This window comes from Macrotis lagotis, chromosome X (assembly GCF_037893015.1).
Source record: "Macrotis lagotis isolate mMagLag1 chromosome X, bilby.v1.9.chrom.fasta, whole genome shotgun sequence".
Classification (NCBI taxonomy): Eukaryota; Metazoa; Chordata; class Mammalia; order Peramelemorphia; family Peramelidae; genus Macrotis; species Macrotis lagotis.
The window spans coordinates 554,532,831-554,551,500 of record NC_133666.1 but is presented as its reverse complement, the minus strand read 5'-3'; the positions used below and the strand labels follow the sequence as shown (position 1 = coordinate 554,551,500).

The following is an 18,670-nucleotide window of genomic DNA, read 5'->3' as shown; positions in this document are numbered from 1 at the left end:
TCAAAGACACAGTCAAGTATTTGTGTATTAGACTGAAACTATAAAAATCTGACATTAACTCAGTTGAGCTCAGAGGTATAGCTATAAAAGTTTTGGGGAAGAAATATCAAGAACCATGTTTAAAAAAATTTCAAGTCTAAAATTCTCTTTGTATTAAAGCTACTGTATTTGATTTCTTTTAAACATTTTGCCAAATTTATCTTTTTTGGTATATCTAATAATTTTTCATTTAAATCAACTTTATTTGGAATATAAAATATTAATTTATAAAGTACTCCTTTGTATAAAGGAATCTCTATTAAAATCTCATTTTTAATGCTCTAAAGTCGTTTAATTTTTAAAAATAATGCTATTAGCTAATGAACACTCTGTTAGTTATGATTTTCCAGATTTCAGTTTTAAGTAGCAATTAAATCTTAATTCCGCCAGTGAATATCAGTTAATAATTTTTTCCTGGGTATTTTTTTTCCTCTTTCTCCTTTTTCAAAAAAGGAGAATAAAGAATAAATCAGAAACCAATCAGGCATTCTTTAGTGCCTCACAGCAATATTTTTCATAATACATAACTAATTCCCATTGAGATGATTTTTGACATTATAATCACTTTATTTTAAAATGTTTTTTGGGCTTACACAAAGAGAACTTCAAAATTTGTTCAATAGAACTCATTTTCCATGTTTGCAGTTGCCTGGATCAAGAAACATAACAAGAATAGCAATAGGTTTTGAGGGTCCTTAGAGCAAATTATTTTATTATTATTATTATTTTAGTATAAGAAGAAAATATGAAGGTAAAAGACAGAATGAATCTCTTGACTTGTCTTAGACAACTCCAGGAAGGAATGAAGTTAAGTCTTCAATTTCTCTGCTGACACATACCAATGATAGCTGATAAAATGCAAGCTTACTAAAGGGGTGGGAGTGAAAGGAAGAAGGAAAAAGAAAAGGCAACTAGGTCTCTTAACATAATCCTTAAACTCCTCTTTAACAATGTTTGATTTCTGGACTTTTCTGACTATGATTAAGATACAACTAGAAAAGCGTGGGAATAGGCTCAGTGTTCCTGTATGTATTCCAATTTATTTATGGATAAATCAGGAATTTCAGCCTCCAGCATTTCACAGTCTTTCATGTTCTGTGAACCTTACATTTTTCATTTCTAACTTTTAAAACAATAAAAAGTGCACTGTGTTTAGCTGGCTTGGCCACAAATATTTCTGATGAGAAGGAAATAAATCACCTTTCTTGGCCTAGAATTCATATTTCTCAACTACAGGCCATTTTTGTTATCTCTTAGGATGTTGTGCCAACTGGCTAGATATGGCTTTCTTCCAGTTAGTGTTAATATGCCACTTAATTAATTTGGTAAGCAATTGATCTAAAGTTACAAAAAATATAAAGTTTTGCTTCCAAATTCTTCCATGCAAATAAAATTGAAAAAATGGTTCCCATTTGCTGCTTTTGATTTCAGAGTGAATTTCTTGGCTTTTTGCCCTACACTTTTACAGTAGCAAAGCTTCTGTGATTGAAAACTGTATTTCCCACCTGTGCTTTGCCTCTCACCTTTCTCTCCCCTTCCCTATACCTTCCCTTCAATCACTAAAAAGAAAACAAAAACCCCCAAACCCCAAACACATAAAAGCTCCATCCTGGCAGGAGGAGAAGACTAAGCTCTTTAATGAGAGAGAATTCTCATATTTCTATATTCCAAATGAATTTATTTCATAGCATTTCAAATTCCTGCTCTTAGTCTATGTATGGCATGAGACCATGAGATCCCATTCTTTCTGATAGGCCTGCACTCTGCCAAATGCAATGCAACAACTTCTTTAAGGGGAGCAAGGAGAACCTGAGAAAACAATGACTGAATTTTTTTTTTGTGGAAATAAAGTACAACGCCATTGATGGAGAGTTGCTGAATGAATTGAGAAAAATGCATTTAATGGTATCACTGTTTTATAAAAATGAAGGGTGTGGGGTGGCTAGGTGCCCCAGTGGATAGAGCACTGGCCCTGGAGTCGGGAGTTACCTGAGTTCAAATACAGCCTCAGACACTTAATAATTACCTAGCTGTGTGGCCTTGGGCAAGCCACTTAACCCCATTGCCTTGCAAAAAAAAAACCTAAAAAAAAAAAGATGGATGTGAAGAATTCAGGGAAACGGGAAGATGTGCATGTATGAAGTGAGAGTAAGTAGAACAATACACACAATGAATAGAATTTGTAAATTAAAAAGCAATCAAAATTAAACCAAAATATGTTTAACTGCAACAATCTTCCTTCTGGCTAAGTGTTCAGGAAGAGCAATTTCATCCTTTCCTTGGAGATATGGGATATAATGGCCGCTTTGTAAGATGTCAGACTTGGTGTCCCTGTGTTGTTTTGCTAAACTGGTGGAGATAGGGATAATATTTGGAAAGGACATTGGGAACAAAAAAAAAAACCAAACCAAATCAAACCAAAAAAAAAACCTTAACTAAAAACATAAATAAATTTTAAAACAAAGTGGGGGGGGGGGAAGCTACCTAAAATCTGAGTGTCCTATTCTTCATTTAGTATTCCTATCATCACCACAATTCTTATCTAAAACCACTATACCAATGAAATGAAATGAATATTATTATGCACCTAAACAGGCAGCTGGCAGAGATCTTAAGATTAAGAACTCAAAATAAAGTTTTCAAAAATAGTTCTATGATTTGCTTTCAAGATATGGATCTTGAAAGATCCAGTATGCAGTGTTAAGACCCATGGGTCCAAGTAATTTACTCCCAGCTTATCTTTTAGATACTTAAGACCCAAAACAGAAATTGGCCACAGTGTTAATTCTCTTAAATTTTAAAAATAAGATTATTTTCAGAATTATGTAACTTTAGTGGCTGAAGGACCACACACACACACACACACACACACACACACAAAAGAGACACACCACCCGATTTTGATATGAGTACTTAGAACTGACTCACCAGGTGTCCTCTGTCCTGCCTTGACATTCAGGCTTCCACTGAGACTTGATAAGGATGCTAAGAGGCATGGCTTCTTAGGATGGGGAACAGTTTCCATGGAAACCACTATCTGAGCAGTGTGGATAGAAATTTTCTGAAAGCAGGAAATAGCTCTCCACATGTTTTCTTGAACTGGAACCTTTTGTACTCCATCAGCATGTCCTATAGGAACATGTAGCTTTCCCCGGGAACATTTGGCTAATAGCTCATCCTTGTTCAGTATGGTGTCTGACAGAGCTGAAGTCTCTGTGCTGCTCTCAGTCTCATTAGCATTTTTGATCTTCTTCAGAAAATGATTTATTTGATCTAGTTTGACAAAACTTAGGTTTGCCTTCAAAGGCTTTGATATATCCAAGTTGATGTCTGCTGTAAAATATAAAGAGATGAGAAAATCACTAAAGTTATCTTACTGAATGGAAACTTTTTCTCCTATGTCATATTCCTATTAATGCATCCTAAGATCATGTTAGATTTTTGTCATAATGGCACTATATCATTCAATTAAATAAATATTTATTAAGGAATATTGTTCAAAGGTTCAAAAAGATTCTCAGGTTCCTTATCTTTTAATAATCCTTTTCCTATATTTTATCAGAGTAATTCCTTTATGAAACATTACCCCTCTTTTCTTTTTTTCTCTACACTCTTGCTTAGCAACGTCATTCAATTTTCATGGATGCAACTATCATTTCTATGCAGATTAGTCCCAAATCTGTATCTTCAGTCCTGACCTCTTTTGAGTTTCAGATCTTTATCTTCAGCTATTTATAAAAGGACTCATTAATAATAAAATCTTTTGTGTCAAATTATTTTTCAGTCATGACCCCATTAGAGATTTTTCTTGGTAGAAATATTGAAGTAGTTTATCATTTCCTTCTCAAGTTCATTTTACAGAAGAAGAAACTAATGTCAACAGGTTTGGGTGATTTGCTAGGAGGGATAGCTAGTAAGTGACAGAGGCCAAATTTGAACTCATAAAGATGAGGCTTCCTGGTTCCAGGCCTAGTTGTGCCACCTGGCTACCTCAGAGTTTGAAGAGACTTGAAAGGTCTCTAATACAATAGATATCCCCAAAAGAATGGTCACTATAACACATCTGCCAAGTGATCATTCAGCATCTGCTAGAAGCCCTTCAGTGATAGGAGACCCCAGTGCCTCCTGGGGCAGACCATTCCTCTGTTGGATTGCTCTAATTGTTAGGAAGTTAACGGTTTACAAGTCATTTCTATTTCAATGTTACTAATACCTCCAACTGACTGTGCCACAAACTGAGCTAGTTATCTTTCTCCATAATATCCTGTGACTTTTGACTTTATTACTTTTGTCTGCAGCAACACTATCTTATTTCTGGTGACTATAATACTGAGATTATCTTTGGTTCTTCTCCATTTCATCTCATATACAATAGTTACTGAGTCCTGCTTATTCTTCTTCCACAAAAGACTACAATTTAATATGTTCCTCTATTTTTATTTCTTGACCTATCCTAGGTCAAGCATTCATTGCCACATGAATAGACTCTCTCATTCTTCATATAAATGCCAGAAAAATTTTTCTTAGTGACAGATTCAAATCACTAAAGTCATCTAAATCTATTAATGTATCCAAAGATCTTGTAAGAATCTGTAATAGCAACATATCATTCAATTCAATAAATATATATATCAAAGGCCAGAGCTGGCCAGGTTTCTAGTATGATTCCCAGATTCTTTAGCTTTCATAATTAGGTAATTGTCTTTTCCTAATTTTTATATATGTAGCTTCTTTATAAAACATTTTTCTAGAAATCTTGTGTTCAACAGTCTTGCTCACTGAAAAAAAATTCAAACTCTTCTGCGGGCATTGAAAGGCTCTGACAACTTGACACCACCTATTTACCAGTTTTCTCTCCTATTACACTCTCTAAGCTGTTAAGACTTTCAGACGTCATCCAGTCCACCATGTCTCCAAGAATTCTTTCTACCACCCTAGGTGGTCACTCTTCTCAAGGGCCAAAGTGGATAACTCTCTACTCTGATTATTCACTATACTCTCATAACTTCATGTCATTATCAGAAAGTTCTGTATGCTTGGAAATTTTTCCCTTCATCACTTATTTTTTCTGTCCAATTCCTACCTATTTCCTAAAGCTTAATTCAAAGCTTTTAGGAAGTCTTCCCATTTTAGGAGGTTTTCCTCCAACTGATTCTCCCAGGGGTCAATGATGATGTTCTTTTCCACTCTTACATATAACTTTGTTTGATGAGTTGTTGGTTTATTAGATATTGCCTTATATGAATTGGAATTCTATCCCTCTTAATAAACTATAATGCAAATGGGGGCAGGAAATATACCTTATCTAAGCTCTGCATCTCTATTGTGATGTAGGCAGTTTCCTGTTCATGTGACACTGGATATATGTCTATGCTTGCTGGAGTACATACTTGTCTTCAGAAAGATGCAGATATTAAAAAATACAACTAATAACAAATAAGCATTTTCAGTCAGTGTAATATTTATGTTTATCATTTGTATAAGAAGGAAAAAAATACAGCTCCAGAGGAACTCCTATACAAACAACTATGTACAACATTCAAACAGTTATATACAAATAAGAAATATGTAGATTCAGTATTAGAACTCAGAATGTCAAATCACAAATAGAACTTAGAATTTAGAATGTCAAAACACAAATGGAATCATAGGCTTTAAGAGCTAGAAGAAGGTTTGATAGGAATTATTTAGATCAACTCACTTTTTTTTAATAGGTAAGGACATTAAGTCTCAAAACAGTTATGTTACTTGTTCAAGGTCATGGTTAGTAAATAGTAGAGTCAAGATTTAAACTTTAGCCTCAAGGTTCTTGATACTAGATCTCAAATCAATTTGCTCCCATCCACCACCACTAATGAAAGAAGTCGTCTCTCTCTCTGTCCATCTGTCTCTTTCACATAACCATTGTCACTAGTTGAGGAAATCCTAGCACTTTCCCCTAAGTTCATCCCTTATATGGGAGGGAAACAACTGGCTTCCTAAGGAAAGCACAACTTGTCCTTTTGTTCTCTCAAATTCTCTGTAGAAAAACTATCTTGAAGATACTTTTTATTGGGCCCATTTGATTTCTACTTCTCTTCTCACTTCTTCTCCCTTGATCTTCTTCTTCTTGAATTTGGTTCTGTTTCTTAACTATTTTTCCAAGAAATGAGTACTATTCCAATGTGTAAGCAATCCTGTTCATGTTAAACCTAATGGTTCTGTATAGAGTTAAATGTTATCTGAAAACTCAACAAGAATATTCTAAAAACATGATCAAATATAGTATCAAATATAGGAATCATTAAACTACTAAATGCCACCCTAAGTTAGAATAAGTTTCTCCTGTTGATCATGTACTCATATAGTAGTCATGATATGGTCTCAGGTAATATTTCAATGCTTGCTAGAGAAATGAAACTTTGGGGGAAAAAAACTGGTCCTCAGAAAACCACTAAGAGCAACTTCAAGCATATGGAAACATTTCCAGGCTATGAGTTATTCTGGGAGGTGAAGCAGTTTTGGGGGTGGAGGATTGGGGGTGGAGAAGGGAAAGAGAAAAATCAACCATATGATCTTCAAATACTGTCAAATAAAATGTATTTTCAAATGTTTCTAAGGATAGCCAAGTTCATTTTTGTAAGTAAGAACTACCCTGCACATGTTGAAAAAAAAATCCTTCCAACAAGTGACGAAAACAAATAAAGCACAGAGAACTTCTTCCAGCATTAGTCAACAAGACTTCTTTTTCCTTCATTCCTCCCCCATTCGCCTCTAGGTATGAGATATCAGCATTGAGGTCTACCAAAACACCCTCTTTCATTCGTCCGTTCTATTCTTCAGTCTTAAAATACTCAAATTAATATAAAAATTATTAGCATATTATATTAATTATTGTTAGCTAATTATTACATGTTAATAGTGATTAGTCTCTCATTGATAATAATAATGATGATGATAATAACTTGGACACCTTAAAAAAGAATCCACAGCCTTCAGTGCCAGAATTTCTAGAGAAGATGAATTATGAAGACCTGAAAAAAACATCCAAAGTCTTTACTAGAGCCATCTGTGCCTTTGTAATGGGCATCATCATCTTTTCCCACAACAATCCTGATAAATAATGCAAGCATTGTCAACTTCAGTTTACAGCTAACAATAAAAATGAACAGTTATAAGGTTTTTTTAAAGACTGCAAAATGCTTTATATCCATTTTATCAACTGATCCTCACAAGAGTCTTTAAGGTATTACTGTCCCTATTTTGCCTCAACTGAAGACTCAAAGAGTGGAAATGATTTATCCATGATCTCACAGTATGTATCTAAGATGAGATGTAAACTCAGTATTTTTGACTTCAGGCACAATTCTCTATCCATTAAGCCATGATGTCTTCAAAATAGTTGAGGTCCCTAGGAACTAAGCATTTTTTTAGAAGTCACAAAGATTAGAAGAGTAAGAATGAGGTCTGAAGTCCAGCTCTACATTGCCCAGGCTGTAATAGAATGACTGCCTAATCATGTATTTGTGGTCTTTTACTCCATTATTTTATTTGTATTTTAATAGGGAGCAATGCCTTAGCACTGCCCTGCCCCCCCCCAAAAAAAACCCAAAGTTCTCATATTGGAATTTCTGAAATTGTGACATTCTATCAAGTAAAATATTTTGGAAAGAGGTAGGAGCTTCTGAAAGATTCTCAAACTATTTTAAATGGTCACTTCTTTTGCTTAGAAGACGGGGGCGGCTAGGTGGCATAGTGGATAAAGCACCAGCCCTAGAGTCAGGAATACCAGGGTTCAAATCTGGTCTCAGACACTTAATAATTACCTAGCTGTGTGGCCTTGGGCAAGCCACTCAACTCCATTTGCCTTGCAAAAAACCTAAAAAAAAAAAAAAAAAGACAAAAGCGCCCTGGGGCAGCTAGGTGGTGAAGAGGATAAAGCCTTGGAGTCAGGAAGAGCTGAGTTCAAATATGATCTGAGACACATAATGATTACCTAGTTGTATGACCTTGGGCAAATCATTTAACCCCACTGCCTTGTAAAAAAAAATAAAACTCATAAGCCACAGGCAATTCTATAACTACTTTTTTATGAATACATCTGTTAACACCATAATTTGCAAATATACCATATCCTATACTATGAACAACAAATACAGAGTCTTTGAAATAAGTAGAACTAAGACCTAGAGATCTCAATTTCCCTTCTTTGCTCACTGCTTAAAATGCAGAACCCTATAGATGTACTCCACTGATAAACCAGTTCTGCAGATTCCATTTCTCTTAGGGTTTGCTGCACCTATGCTTTTCTCCATCTGTTAACTCCTTCTACCTTTGTTCCTTCCTGTCCCAGACCTTTATTTTATCCCCTGAGAGTCAGTTTTCTCCCTCATCTTGACTCCTAAGATAATAACTCTGTAATCTCAGAAACTCATGGAACAAAGTGCTAACAGGAGAAGGCTAAAAAGGAATTCCCTGGGGCTTTTCTTTCAACTTTCTAGACTACACTGATGCATGCAATAAGAATCAACATAATGGGCTATAACATAGAATATGAGACAGTAATGATTGGCAACATGGTACAGTGGATAGAGAGAAGGATGGCTTATGGTTTTGTCTTAATCTGATATATATATGTATATATACATATATATATTCTTTTATGAACCCAACATCCCCTCTTGCCACCCCCCCCCCCCCCCCCGCCCCAGGCTCATGGCCTGCCTGTCAGTGTCAAAGAAATTCTCCAAGACCACAAATTGCGATCTAAGTACAGAAGTGCATTGGCAAAAGGGACTTTTGTTCTCTGGGGGTACCAATAAAATAACAGGTCCAATATAAAGAGGGTTGTGTGTGTGTGTGTGTGTGTGTGTGTGTGTGTGAGAGAGAGAGAGAGAGAGAGAGAGAGAGAGAGAGAGAGTTTCTATATGTTTTTAAAAGTTATATTCTAAAAGTATTTTAAAAATAAACCTTTTGGGGCAGCTAAGTGGTGCTGTGGATAGAGTGCTGGCCCTGGAGTCAGGAGTACCTGAGTTCAAATTTGACCTCGGACACTTAATAATTACCTAGCTGTGTGGCCTTGGGCAAGCCACTTAACCGCATTGCCTTGCAAAAAAAAAACAAACTAAAAAAAATAAACCTTTTCCTTTCATGGTGGCTTACTATGCAATATTTTTAACAACAATTAAAAAAATGAATTTAGTGAAATGAATCAATGCTACCATTTTCTGGAAATAAATACAAATGCCAAAGAAAGAATGATCTATCTTAGTATTCAATGTTTCCATGATTTTATTGTGTGAAGTGAAGATAGTCCTGAAGGGGAACAGGAAAAGTATCAATTTTCATCTTGACAACAAGAATTAACAAAAAAAAACAAAACTGGACCAAACTAGGAAGGGTGGCAATAATGCTACTACACTGATGTTTCCTTTCATTCTACTGTCCAGGTCAGTTTTTTAAGACATTTTCCCTCTGGGAAAACATGTATTCTAATATCACAGAGAAATATTTATGCAAAGTCTACATTAGTGGGGACTGAGGTCTTTTCTAGTAGTGAGCAGAAAATAGCAAGAGGAAAAAAAAGTTCTACTGAGACTCTATTATCAAGGAGAACTTAGAAGATGAGTGTCAGTTCCTGGCACTACTAACAAATAATTATGACATGTGAAAGTAAGGATCCAAGAGTGAGTATATAACTATAACTGTTCATTTAAAAACTAATATTAGTTTTAAAAGATCAGAAAATAAGTCAGTATAAAATTTAAGTTAATTTTGTAAAAAACAATCAACTTTGGTAATAACAAAGGATATATGAGATCTTATAAGGGTTCATTTTTTCGTGAGACAGTGTTACAGTTACTATTAAAGGGAGGGAAAAGGATATCTTATTAATGATCAGTATAAAAGTACTAGTTTTTTTTCACTTGGAGAACTGAATTCAAGTTTTATTTAATCAGAAATAAGATGATGTAAATTTTTATAAAGCTCATCAGATTATAAAACCAGGTAAATATTAAAATAGAGATTTCTATGACAGTTTGCCCCATTGAGTTCAAGAAAAACCACATCATAAAAATCTTACATGGGAATTTTCAATTAATAAAAATCTGCTTGTATTCATCCTAAAATGTCCACTCTGGATACAGTAACATAGTATGGTCAGGACCAAAAAAAACAAAAACCAAAGCAATGTCCTGAATGTCCTAACTTCTTTTCCACATGAATGTAAGTTGTACAACATTTGTACACAGATGTTGACCAAGTGGGACTTTTAGAATTCCTACACAGAGGATCTCTTAGGAAAGTGTTGACATGTGTACTATATGTAGAAACATTGTAAACAGAGGCTGGAGTGGTCTTATTTGAGTGAGCCGGTTCTCATGGAAAGCCAAAAAACCAGATAAATAGAACTGGATTTAGGAGGTTGTATTGTACTACTAGGTCTTTTATAAGCACCAAATTCCAAATTCACCCAGAGACAGCAAGCAAATATATACTAAAATTAGAAGCAATACAAATTAAATAGATCACATCACTGTTTTTTTATTTTGTTTTTTAGTTTTTGCAAGGCAAATGGGGTTAAGTGGCTTGCCCAAGGCCACACAACTAGGCCATTATTAAGTGTCTGAGGCCACATTTGAACTCAGGTACTCCTGACTCCAGGGCCGGTGCTCTATCCACTGTACCACCTAGCTGCCCCCACACCACTGTTTTTAAAATTATATCAGCCAGTGCATGTCCTCAAAAAAAAAATGACATAATTGTCACATATGATAACTCAGCTAATTTATATTATATTACCACCTAATGAAATTTATAAGCAGTTGGGATTTCTCTTTCCCTTTCCCTCCTTTCTCTCTCTCTCTTCTCCCCTCATCCTTTTTCAGAAACAAGCTCTTGCTGCAAATATTTTAGCAGTCTCATAATGACAGGAAGACATTTTTACAATTGGGAAAAGATTATGCAATAAGAAAATTTGGCATTGTAAGACAAAAAATAAAAAGAAAAGTTGAACAAGCCATTTTGTGTTATTTTATACTTTGGCTTTTTAAATTGATTAAAAATTAACATTAAGATAAAAATGGACTAGAAAATTACTCTTCACATGAAGTATTAAGAGCAATGTATGGTCTGCATTATGAAAGACTTTTTTCTAGACCTGATATTTAAGAATATCGAGTGTTGAAATATAACTGGCTAGCAAGTTATGCATAGATAGCTAAAGTGGATTAGGTTTCCAATGATTAGCAGATCCCTGTGCCTTACTGTAAGAAATTAATTTTTTTCCTCCAAATTGATTCAACTTCACTAAATGGATTGTTTTCAAAGTTTAGATTTAGGGAATTTATTATAATAAAGAATCTTCCAGCTGAGTCATCTACTTTTCTGCCAGCTCCATTTTCCTCACCATTCCCAGAACAGACTCTTTATCTTTAGGTTACCAAGTAAATTCATGCCTGTCAATTATTAGCTCCTAATTACCCTTCAAAACTTTCTGAACAGCTACCAGGAAACAGACTGGCAAAATGACTATTGAGTTAAAAGGAGATTAGAAAAATATAAATAAATTAGACTTATTTTATGTTCCCATCACACCAGGAGATGACTTAACAGTGAAAGGGAAAAAAATCATATTGTAATAATGAAATCAGAGAGGGAATTCAAGGCCCAGAAGTGATTCCACTAAGTTTATGTTAATGCACACCTTGTGGGGGACCAAAAATCAACTGGACAAGTTTCCTGAAAACTGTTTCCAGCTATTTTCTCATTTAAAATGTTCCAACTTCACTTGACCCATTAGTCATCATATTACTTACACTTATGATGTATTTTGAAATCCATTACAAAAAACCCAATGGATTCAATATGGTTTATTATAATCAAATCACAACACTTGAGAAGGAGACTTATGTAAAGTATTTCTTACTCTGAAATTTTTTATCAAGAGATAAGGCAAAAAATATTTCAGATAAGCAAGGTTTCTTAGGAACACAATCACTTCCTACTTGGGTGGGTGTGTCACTAAAATACTATAGGAAATTCTGTTTTTTCTATACAAATGTATAATCCAGAAATGGGAAATTTGAGCAAATGCTACTTTTATAGCTCTAGTGAGTATAACAACTCACACAGATACAGTGTGTTGCAGCACTTTTCTCACACTGATCGTGTAAGGGAATTAGTACCAGTATTATCTCTGTTTTACAGGTGAGGAAACTGAGAGTCAAAGATGCTAAATGCTCTAGATTACAGAGTTAGTCATAGTGAAAATGGGATTAAATAGAGGGCTTTTAACTTCAAGACCAGGGCTTTTTCTATTGTGTCACACTGCCTCTAGAGGTGGTAAACACTCAAGCATCAACTTTATGGTATATTTTCTGCTTTTTTGTAGCCCCAGAATATAGTACCATGTCTGACATATAGTAAGCACATAAAATTCACATTGAATGAATGATTTTAGGGTAGCACTACATCTATAATATATGTTATACTGGAGAAGTAAGTATACAATGTTTGTTTTCTTTTATTGAATTTCATTGATTTTTGTGAAATTTCTTAAGAATATCCCCATAGCTTTTTCTGTTCTAGTGTTTGGAAAACATTGCTCCTAGAAAATCCTTCCTTAGCTCTAAGTCCTTTGTAGTGAGTCCATTTTGTCTTGTCCTAAGAGTAGCTGAGACATATTTCTCTCTATGTTATCATATATTTATAAACAAAAACATACATAAGCATGTGTATAAATGTACAAATCTCTCTATATGTGTATATATATCCCCATTTTCTTCACCAGTTTGTTACAAATTAAACTGAATTTTTTGCTACATTATTCAGAAAAAAAGGCTTTCATGTTGCTAGCAGAAATTGAATATTCACATATGAGTTAGTTTAAAAATTGTCACGTTGTCCAATAATATCAGTAAGCTTTACCAAAGGGTGAAGTACAAAGACTCAACCATCTGTAAGACAGATAGTGAGTTATTCACTTAGCAATGGTGTATGAGTGGTTGAGGGAACAATAGATGAAGACATCTAGAGAAACTATCCTGTAGTCCAGTCTAACCTCTAACCAGTGGTGCTATTTTGTGAGGTAACGGACAAAAGAGACACTTTGGGATTATGCTACATCAATGTGATTCAATATTGCTACCATCATGCTGTTGGCCAAATTACATTCAAATGAAGGGCAGAAAAAAAGTGATGTGACCATAAAGCAGTAAGATTGACTGTCAACAAAAACAAACATAAAAAAATGGTTAAAAGAATAAGAGAAGTGGGGGGGGGGGGCTAGGTGGTGCAGTGGATAAAGCACTGGCCCTGGAGTCAGGAGTACCTGGGTTCAAATTCAGTCTCAGACACTTAACAATTACCTAGCTGTGTGGCCCTGGACAAGCCACTTAACCCCATTTGCCTTGCAAAAAAACCCAAAACAACAACAACAAAAAAAGAATAAGAGAAGTAGTCTAGTGCCTTCTGTAGCTCCTCTATGGAGAACATGTGGGAAAATGTGGGCAAGAATCACCTCAGAATAAATGATGTAGATAGGTTTCAAACTAGACTGGTAGCTAAAATCAAAGAAATAGGCATTAGACCATTGATTGGGCTAGTATAGAGAATGCCCACAAAGGGAATCTTTCTTTCCTATTAAGAAGGGCACATTCTCTGAAATCCAGTCTTAGAAAGTTGCTTAGGACACTGAGAAGTTATATCACTTGCCAGGGTCACAGAGTATATGTGAGAGATGGGATTTGAACCCAGACCTTCTTGAGTTTGAGGCCAGCTCTTTATCCACTAAGCCATGCTATCTTTCAATCAAAATCATGCACATAACAAAATACAGTAGAAACGGTACATGTAAATTAGGGCTGTCCAAAATGCAGCCTACGGGCTGCATGTGTACAGTGAGATTTTTTGTGGCCTCCTGTGGTTTTATTAAATGCTTTAGTAAATGAAGCTGAGCTACCACAGAGCTCTCACTAAAATGACAAATCAAATTATATTGTCTGTTGTTTCAATAAAAACTTTAAAAAATAATGATATAAATGATTATTGTCCCTTTCAAAGTAGTTATGTTTTTGGAAACTGATATATTCTTAGGATCATAGGTTTTCAAGCTGGATTGGACCTAAATAGATTATTTAGTTCAATTTCCAGATTTTACAAATCATCAAATTACGGCCCTGGGAAGTCCTACTGTTATATGTCAAAGAGTATTTAAAGAAGATTTGAGCAGTTAAACCAGAGTCCACGCTCCTTCTCCATGCTATAAGCTCTATAAGCTGGCCTTCTAAGTCTTCATACACTTAGCTGTTCCCTGTGTACATTCTCCACCTCCCTATCTCCTCATCTCTGCCTCCTGATTTCCCTCATGTCTCAACTGGAATTATATCTTTCAGCTCTCTTCTCATGAGTATGCCCTCCATCTGACGATGACCTCCCATTTATACTAAACATAGCTTGTCTGTCTTTTAGGTCTGTGCTTGTGTCCTCTCCTTTTTAGGCTGTGAAATGGTTGATGGAGAGAAGAACTTTCTGTCTTCCTCTGTACTGCCAGCATTTGTGATGTATTGCACATCCTAGACACTTGATGGAAGCTTGATGCCTTGACCTGACAGACACCAGAGTGTATCTTTGGCTTATTTTCAATGTCAGAAAGTCTTGCTTCTTTGAGATTTAAAATTATGTTTTGAGATATATCCAAAAATTATTGAGAGACAAGTTTGGTGAGTAAGTGATAAAGTTGGGGAATACCAAATTTAGTAAAAAAAAATTAAAATGGGTGGAGGCAGGGCCAAGATGGGACTCACTGGAGCTCTTCCCCAAACCATTCCAAATACCTTTAAATAATGACTCTAACCAAATTCTAGCGTGACAGAAACCACAAAAAGATTGAGTGAAAAAATTTTCCAGCTCAGGATAAGTGGGAAGGGTCTGCTACACTAGGTGAGAGAGAAGAGAACAGTGCAGGCTACCCTGGAGGCCCCAGACATCCAGGAACTGTTAGCTGGGTGACTGGGTCAGTGGCAGTGTTGGTGGTGGTTTCAGACCTCTCAATCCAGAGGTTGCCAAGGACAACTTAGAAGGTGAGAGTGGAGTGCAGTTCAGCACAAGCCTCAGCAGCCCAGCCTAGATCCCACAGACCAGAGGCAATCCTAGGGAGCCACTGAATCAACTTCTAGAGCTCTCATCCCATGGATTGGGAGAGGGTTGGAAGGAGATTATGGGAGTCTCTGCTATCACAGAGGCAAGACTGTTGCTTTGCCCATATTCAGATTTGAATCCAAGTCTGAGGCCCCAGTCTCAGGAAAAGGGGTAGAAGGACATCAGAGCTACCTGCTTTAGTGGAGCAGGGACCCTCCTCACAGTTCCAAGGCATAAAGGAGCTCTTGTGGACACAGACCAGAACACAGTCCAGGAAAGTAGTCATAACTTCTCAGAAGACCTTAGAAGAATTGAAAATTTGCAGGTCCTTAGATATGTGTCTTTGAAAACAGCTGCAAAAACCCTCAAAAGCTTGGAACAGTGCATTTTCTACATTGGAAGCAGAACCTGAAGATAACAAACTCAAAGCTTCTATTTCCAAAGTCTCCAAGAAAAATAGGGATTGAACTCAGGCTATGGAAAAGCTCAAAAAGGATTTTGAAAATCAAGTAAAGGAGATAAGAGGAAAAATTGAAAAGAGAAATGAGAGTAATGTGGGAAAATCATGAAAACCAAGTCAGCAACTTGGTAAAGGAGATACAAAAAAATGCTGAAGAAAAAATGGAAAAAGGAGTTTCAAAAAGCCAATGAGGAGTGGAAAGCCTTGGAAAAAAAAGCAGAATTGAGCAAATGGAAAAGGAGATACAAAAGTTCAATGATAAAAATAATTCCTTAAAATATATGAAGCAAAGGGGAAGCTGATGTCTTTGTGAGAAATAAAAAACAATAAAACAAAACAAAAAGAATGAAAAACTAGAAGAAAATATGAATTATCTAACTGGAAAAACAACATACCTGAAAAACAAATCCTGGAGAGAAAATTTAAAACTTATTGGACTACCTGAAGGCCACGACTGAAAAAAAAAAGAGGCTAGACATAATTTTTTGAGAAATTAACAAGGAAAATTGCCCTGATATTCTAGGAGCAGAGGGTAAAATAGAAATTGAAAGAATCCCCAGATCACCTCCTGAAAGAGATCACCAAATGAAAACTGCCCAGGAACATCATAGCCAAATTTCAAAGCTCTCAATTCAAGGAGAAAATATTACAAATAGTCAGCAAGAAACAATTCAAATATCAAGGAGCCACATTTAGCAGCTTCTACATCAAAGGATAGCAAGCCTTGGAATATGATATCTAAAGGCAAAAGAGCTTGGGTTACAATTAAGAATCAACTACCCAGAAAAAAATGAACAGATGTTTTCAGGGGAAAAGATGGACATTCAATGAAATAGGGAACTTTCAACCATTACTGATGAAATGACCAGAATTGTACAGAAAATTTGATCTTCAAAAATACAAGACTCATATGTAGCATAAAAAAAAGTAAACAGGAAAGGCAAAGCATAAGGGATTTAATGTTGAATTGATTTTATTCCTGCATGCGAAGATGATATTGATAATTCATAAGAACTTTGGGCAGTTAGAAGGAGCATGTATAAACAATGCATAGGTGGGAGTTTAATTTGAAGGGATAATATATAAAAAGGGTAGTTTAATGGATGAGAGAACAATGTACAGGGAGAAAGGGAAAGGAGGAAGTACAATGCGGTAGGGTATTTCAAATAACAGAGGCAAGAAAAAGCTTTTGTTGTGGAGTAGAAGAGGGGGAGGCGAGCTTTACTTTCATTGGAATTGGCTCAGAGAGGGAATAACATACACACTCAATTGGGTAAAGAAATCAGTCTTACCCTAGAGGAAAGTAGGAGAGGAATGGTTTGGGAGAAAGGGCATGGGGTAGGTGATAGAAAGGAGGAAAGATTGTAGGCTAGAATAGTCAGATACAAAACACTTTTGAGGAGGGAGTGGGTGAAAGGAGAGAGCAACTGTGGGGAAAAAAATAAGAGCCATTTCCCAAATGATAAATGATTGATAGATACGAATAGTTTTCAGATGAGGCTTTCAAAGCTATCTATTTAAATCATTTAAAAAATGTCCTAACTCACTATTGCCAGGAGAAATGTGGATTGAAACAGTTCTGAGGTACCACCTTATACCTATTAGATTGGCTAACAGGACAGAAAGATGACAAATGTTTGAGGGAATATAGGAAAAATGAAACATTAATGTATTTTTGGAGTTGTGAAAGGATTCAACAATTCTATAGAGCAATTTATAACTTTGCCCAAAGAAATATAAAACCATACCTACATTTTCATCTAGCAATGACACTACCAGGTCTATATTCCAGAAGAGATTTAAAAAATAGGAAGAAAAACATAAGACTACTTATAGCAGTTCTTTTCTGGTGGTAAGGAGCTAGAAATTGAGAGGATGCCCATCAGTTGGGGAAGGGCTGAACAAATAAATTGTGATATGTGATTAAGATGAAATGCAATTCTGTTATAAGAAATGATGTACAGGATGCTCTTAGTAAAAAACTTATATGAGCAGATGCAATGAGAAATGTACTATATGCAAAGTAAAAGCAATGTTGCAGGATGATTAACTGTGAAGGACTTTTCTCAGCAATGCTGTGACCAAGACAACTCTGAAGGACTTATGATAAAGAATACTATCCAGGCGCAGCTAGGTGGATAGAGCACCAGCCCTGGAGCCAGGTGGACCTGAGTTCATATCTAGCCTCAGACACTAGCTGTGTGACCTTGGGCAAGTCACTTAACCCCATTGCCTTAAAGAAATTAAAAAAAAAACCACTATCCATTTCAGAGACAGAGCTGATAGTGTCTGAATATAGAATGAAGCATACTTTTTTTACTTTATTTTTCTTCAGGTTTCTCCTTTTGTTGGTGGGGGAAGATTATGATTACTTTTACTACATGACTATTGTGGTAATGTTTTTCATGACTATACATTTTTAACCTATATCAAATGACTTGCTTTCTCAATGACAGTGAGTGGGATAGGAGGAAGTGAGGGAATTCGGAACTCAACATTTTTGAAGTGAATGTTAAAACTTGTTTTAGGGAAAAAAACTAAATTAAAAATTAAATAAAATACATAATAAAAAGAATTAAATGGAAACTGCTATACAGTAATACAGACTACATTTCTTAAGTGGCTTATAAACTGGTAGTGAGAACACTTCTCACAAAGGCCACAAAATGGTAGTGTAGCTGGAATAAGAATACGATCTACCAAGGAGATGGTAACACTTATTTGGATGAATGAATGGATTCATTTAATTAATTTTTATCAATTATCTACTATGGGCAGGCTTTTGTGATAGGCACTAGGGAAGACAGAAAAATTAGATGAGACATTCTCCTTGAGTAAATAATCTTGGCTAGAGTGGGGATATGGGAATCAAATATGCACAATTATATATAATATAAAATAATATATGAAAAATACACAAGGCAAGTACAAAATATTACAAGTTATGGTAAAGTGTAAGTACAAAACTGAATTAATTTTCTTTCCCTCCAAACTTTCATCAGTATCTTCCTTTTTTTTCTGATGATGACACCATAATTCTATTTCAGTGAC

At 35.5% G+C, this 18,670-nt stretch overlaps 1 protein-coding gene across 10 annotated transcripts in view; it reads right to left on the bottom strand.

Moving 5' to 3' along the window:
• Nucleotides 1–18,670, bottom strand: part of VPS13B (vacuolar protein sorting 13 homolog B) — a 1,326,809-nt gene that overhangs the window by 217,703 nt on the left and 1,090,436 nt on the right. For 9 of the 10 annotated variants that reach the window (XM_074200569.1, XM_074200570.1, XM_074200573.1 and 6 more), the window contains one exon: nucleotides 2,968–3,372. In XM_074200569.1, the coding sequence (XP_074056670.1) occupies nucleotides 2,968–3,372 (405 nt within the window). The remainder of the gene's footprint in view (nucleotides 1–2,967; nucleotides 3,373–18,670) is intronic. The other variant, XM_074200567.1, reaches the window with a different exon arrangement.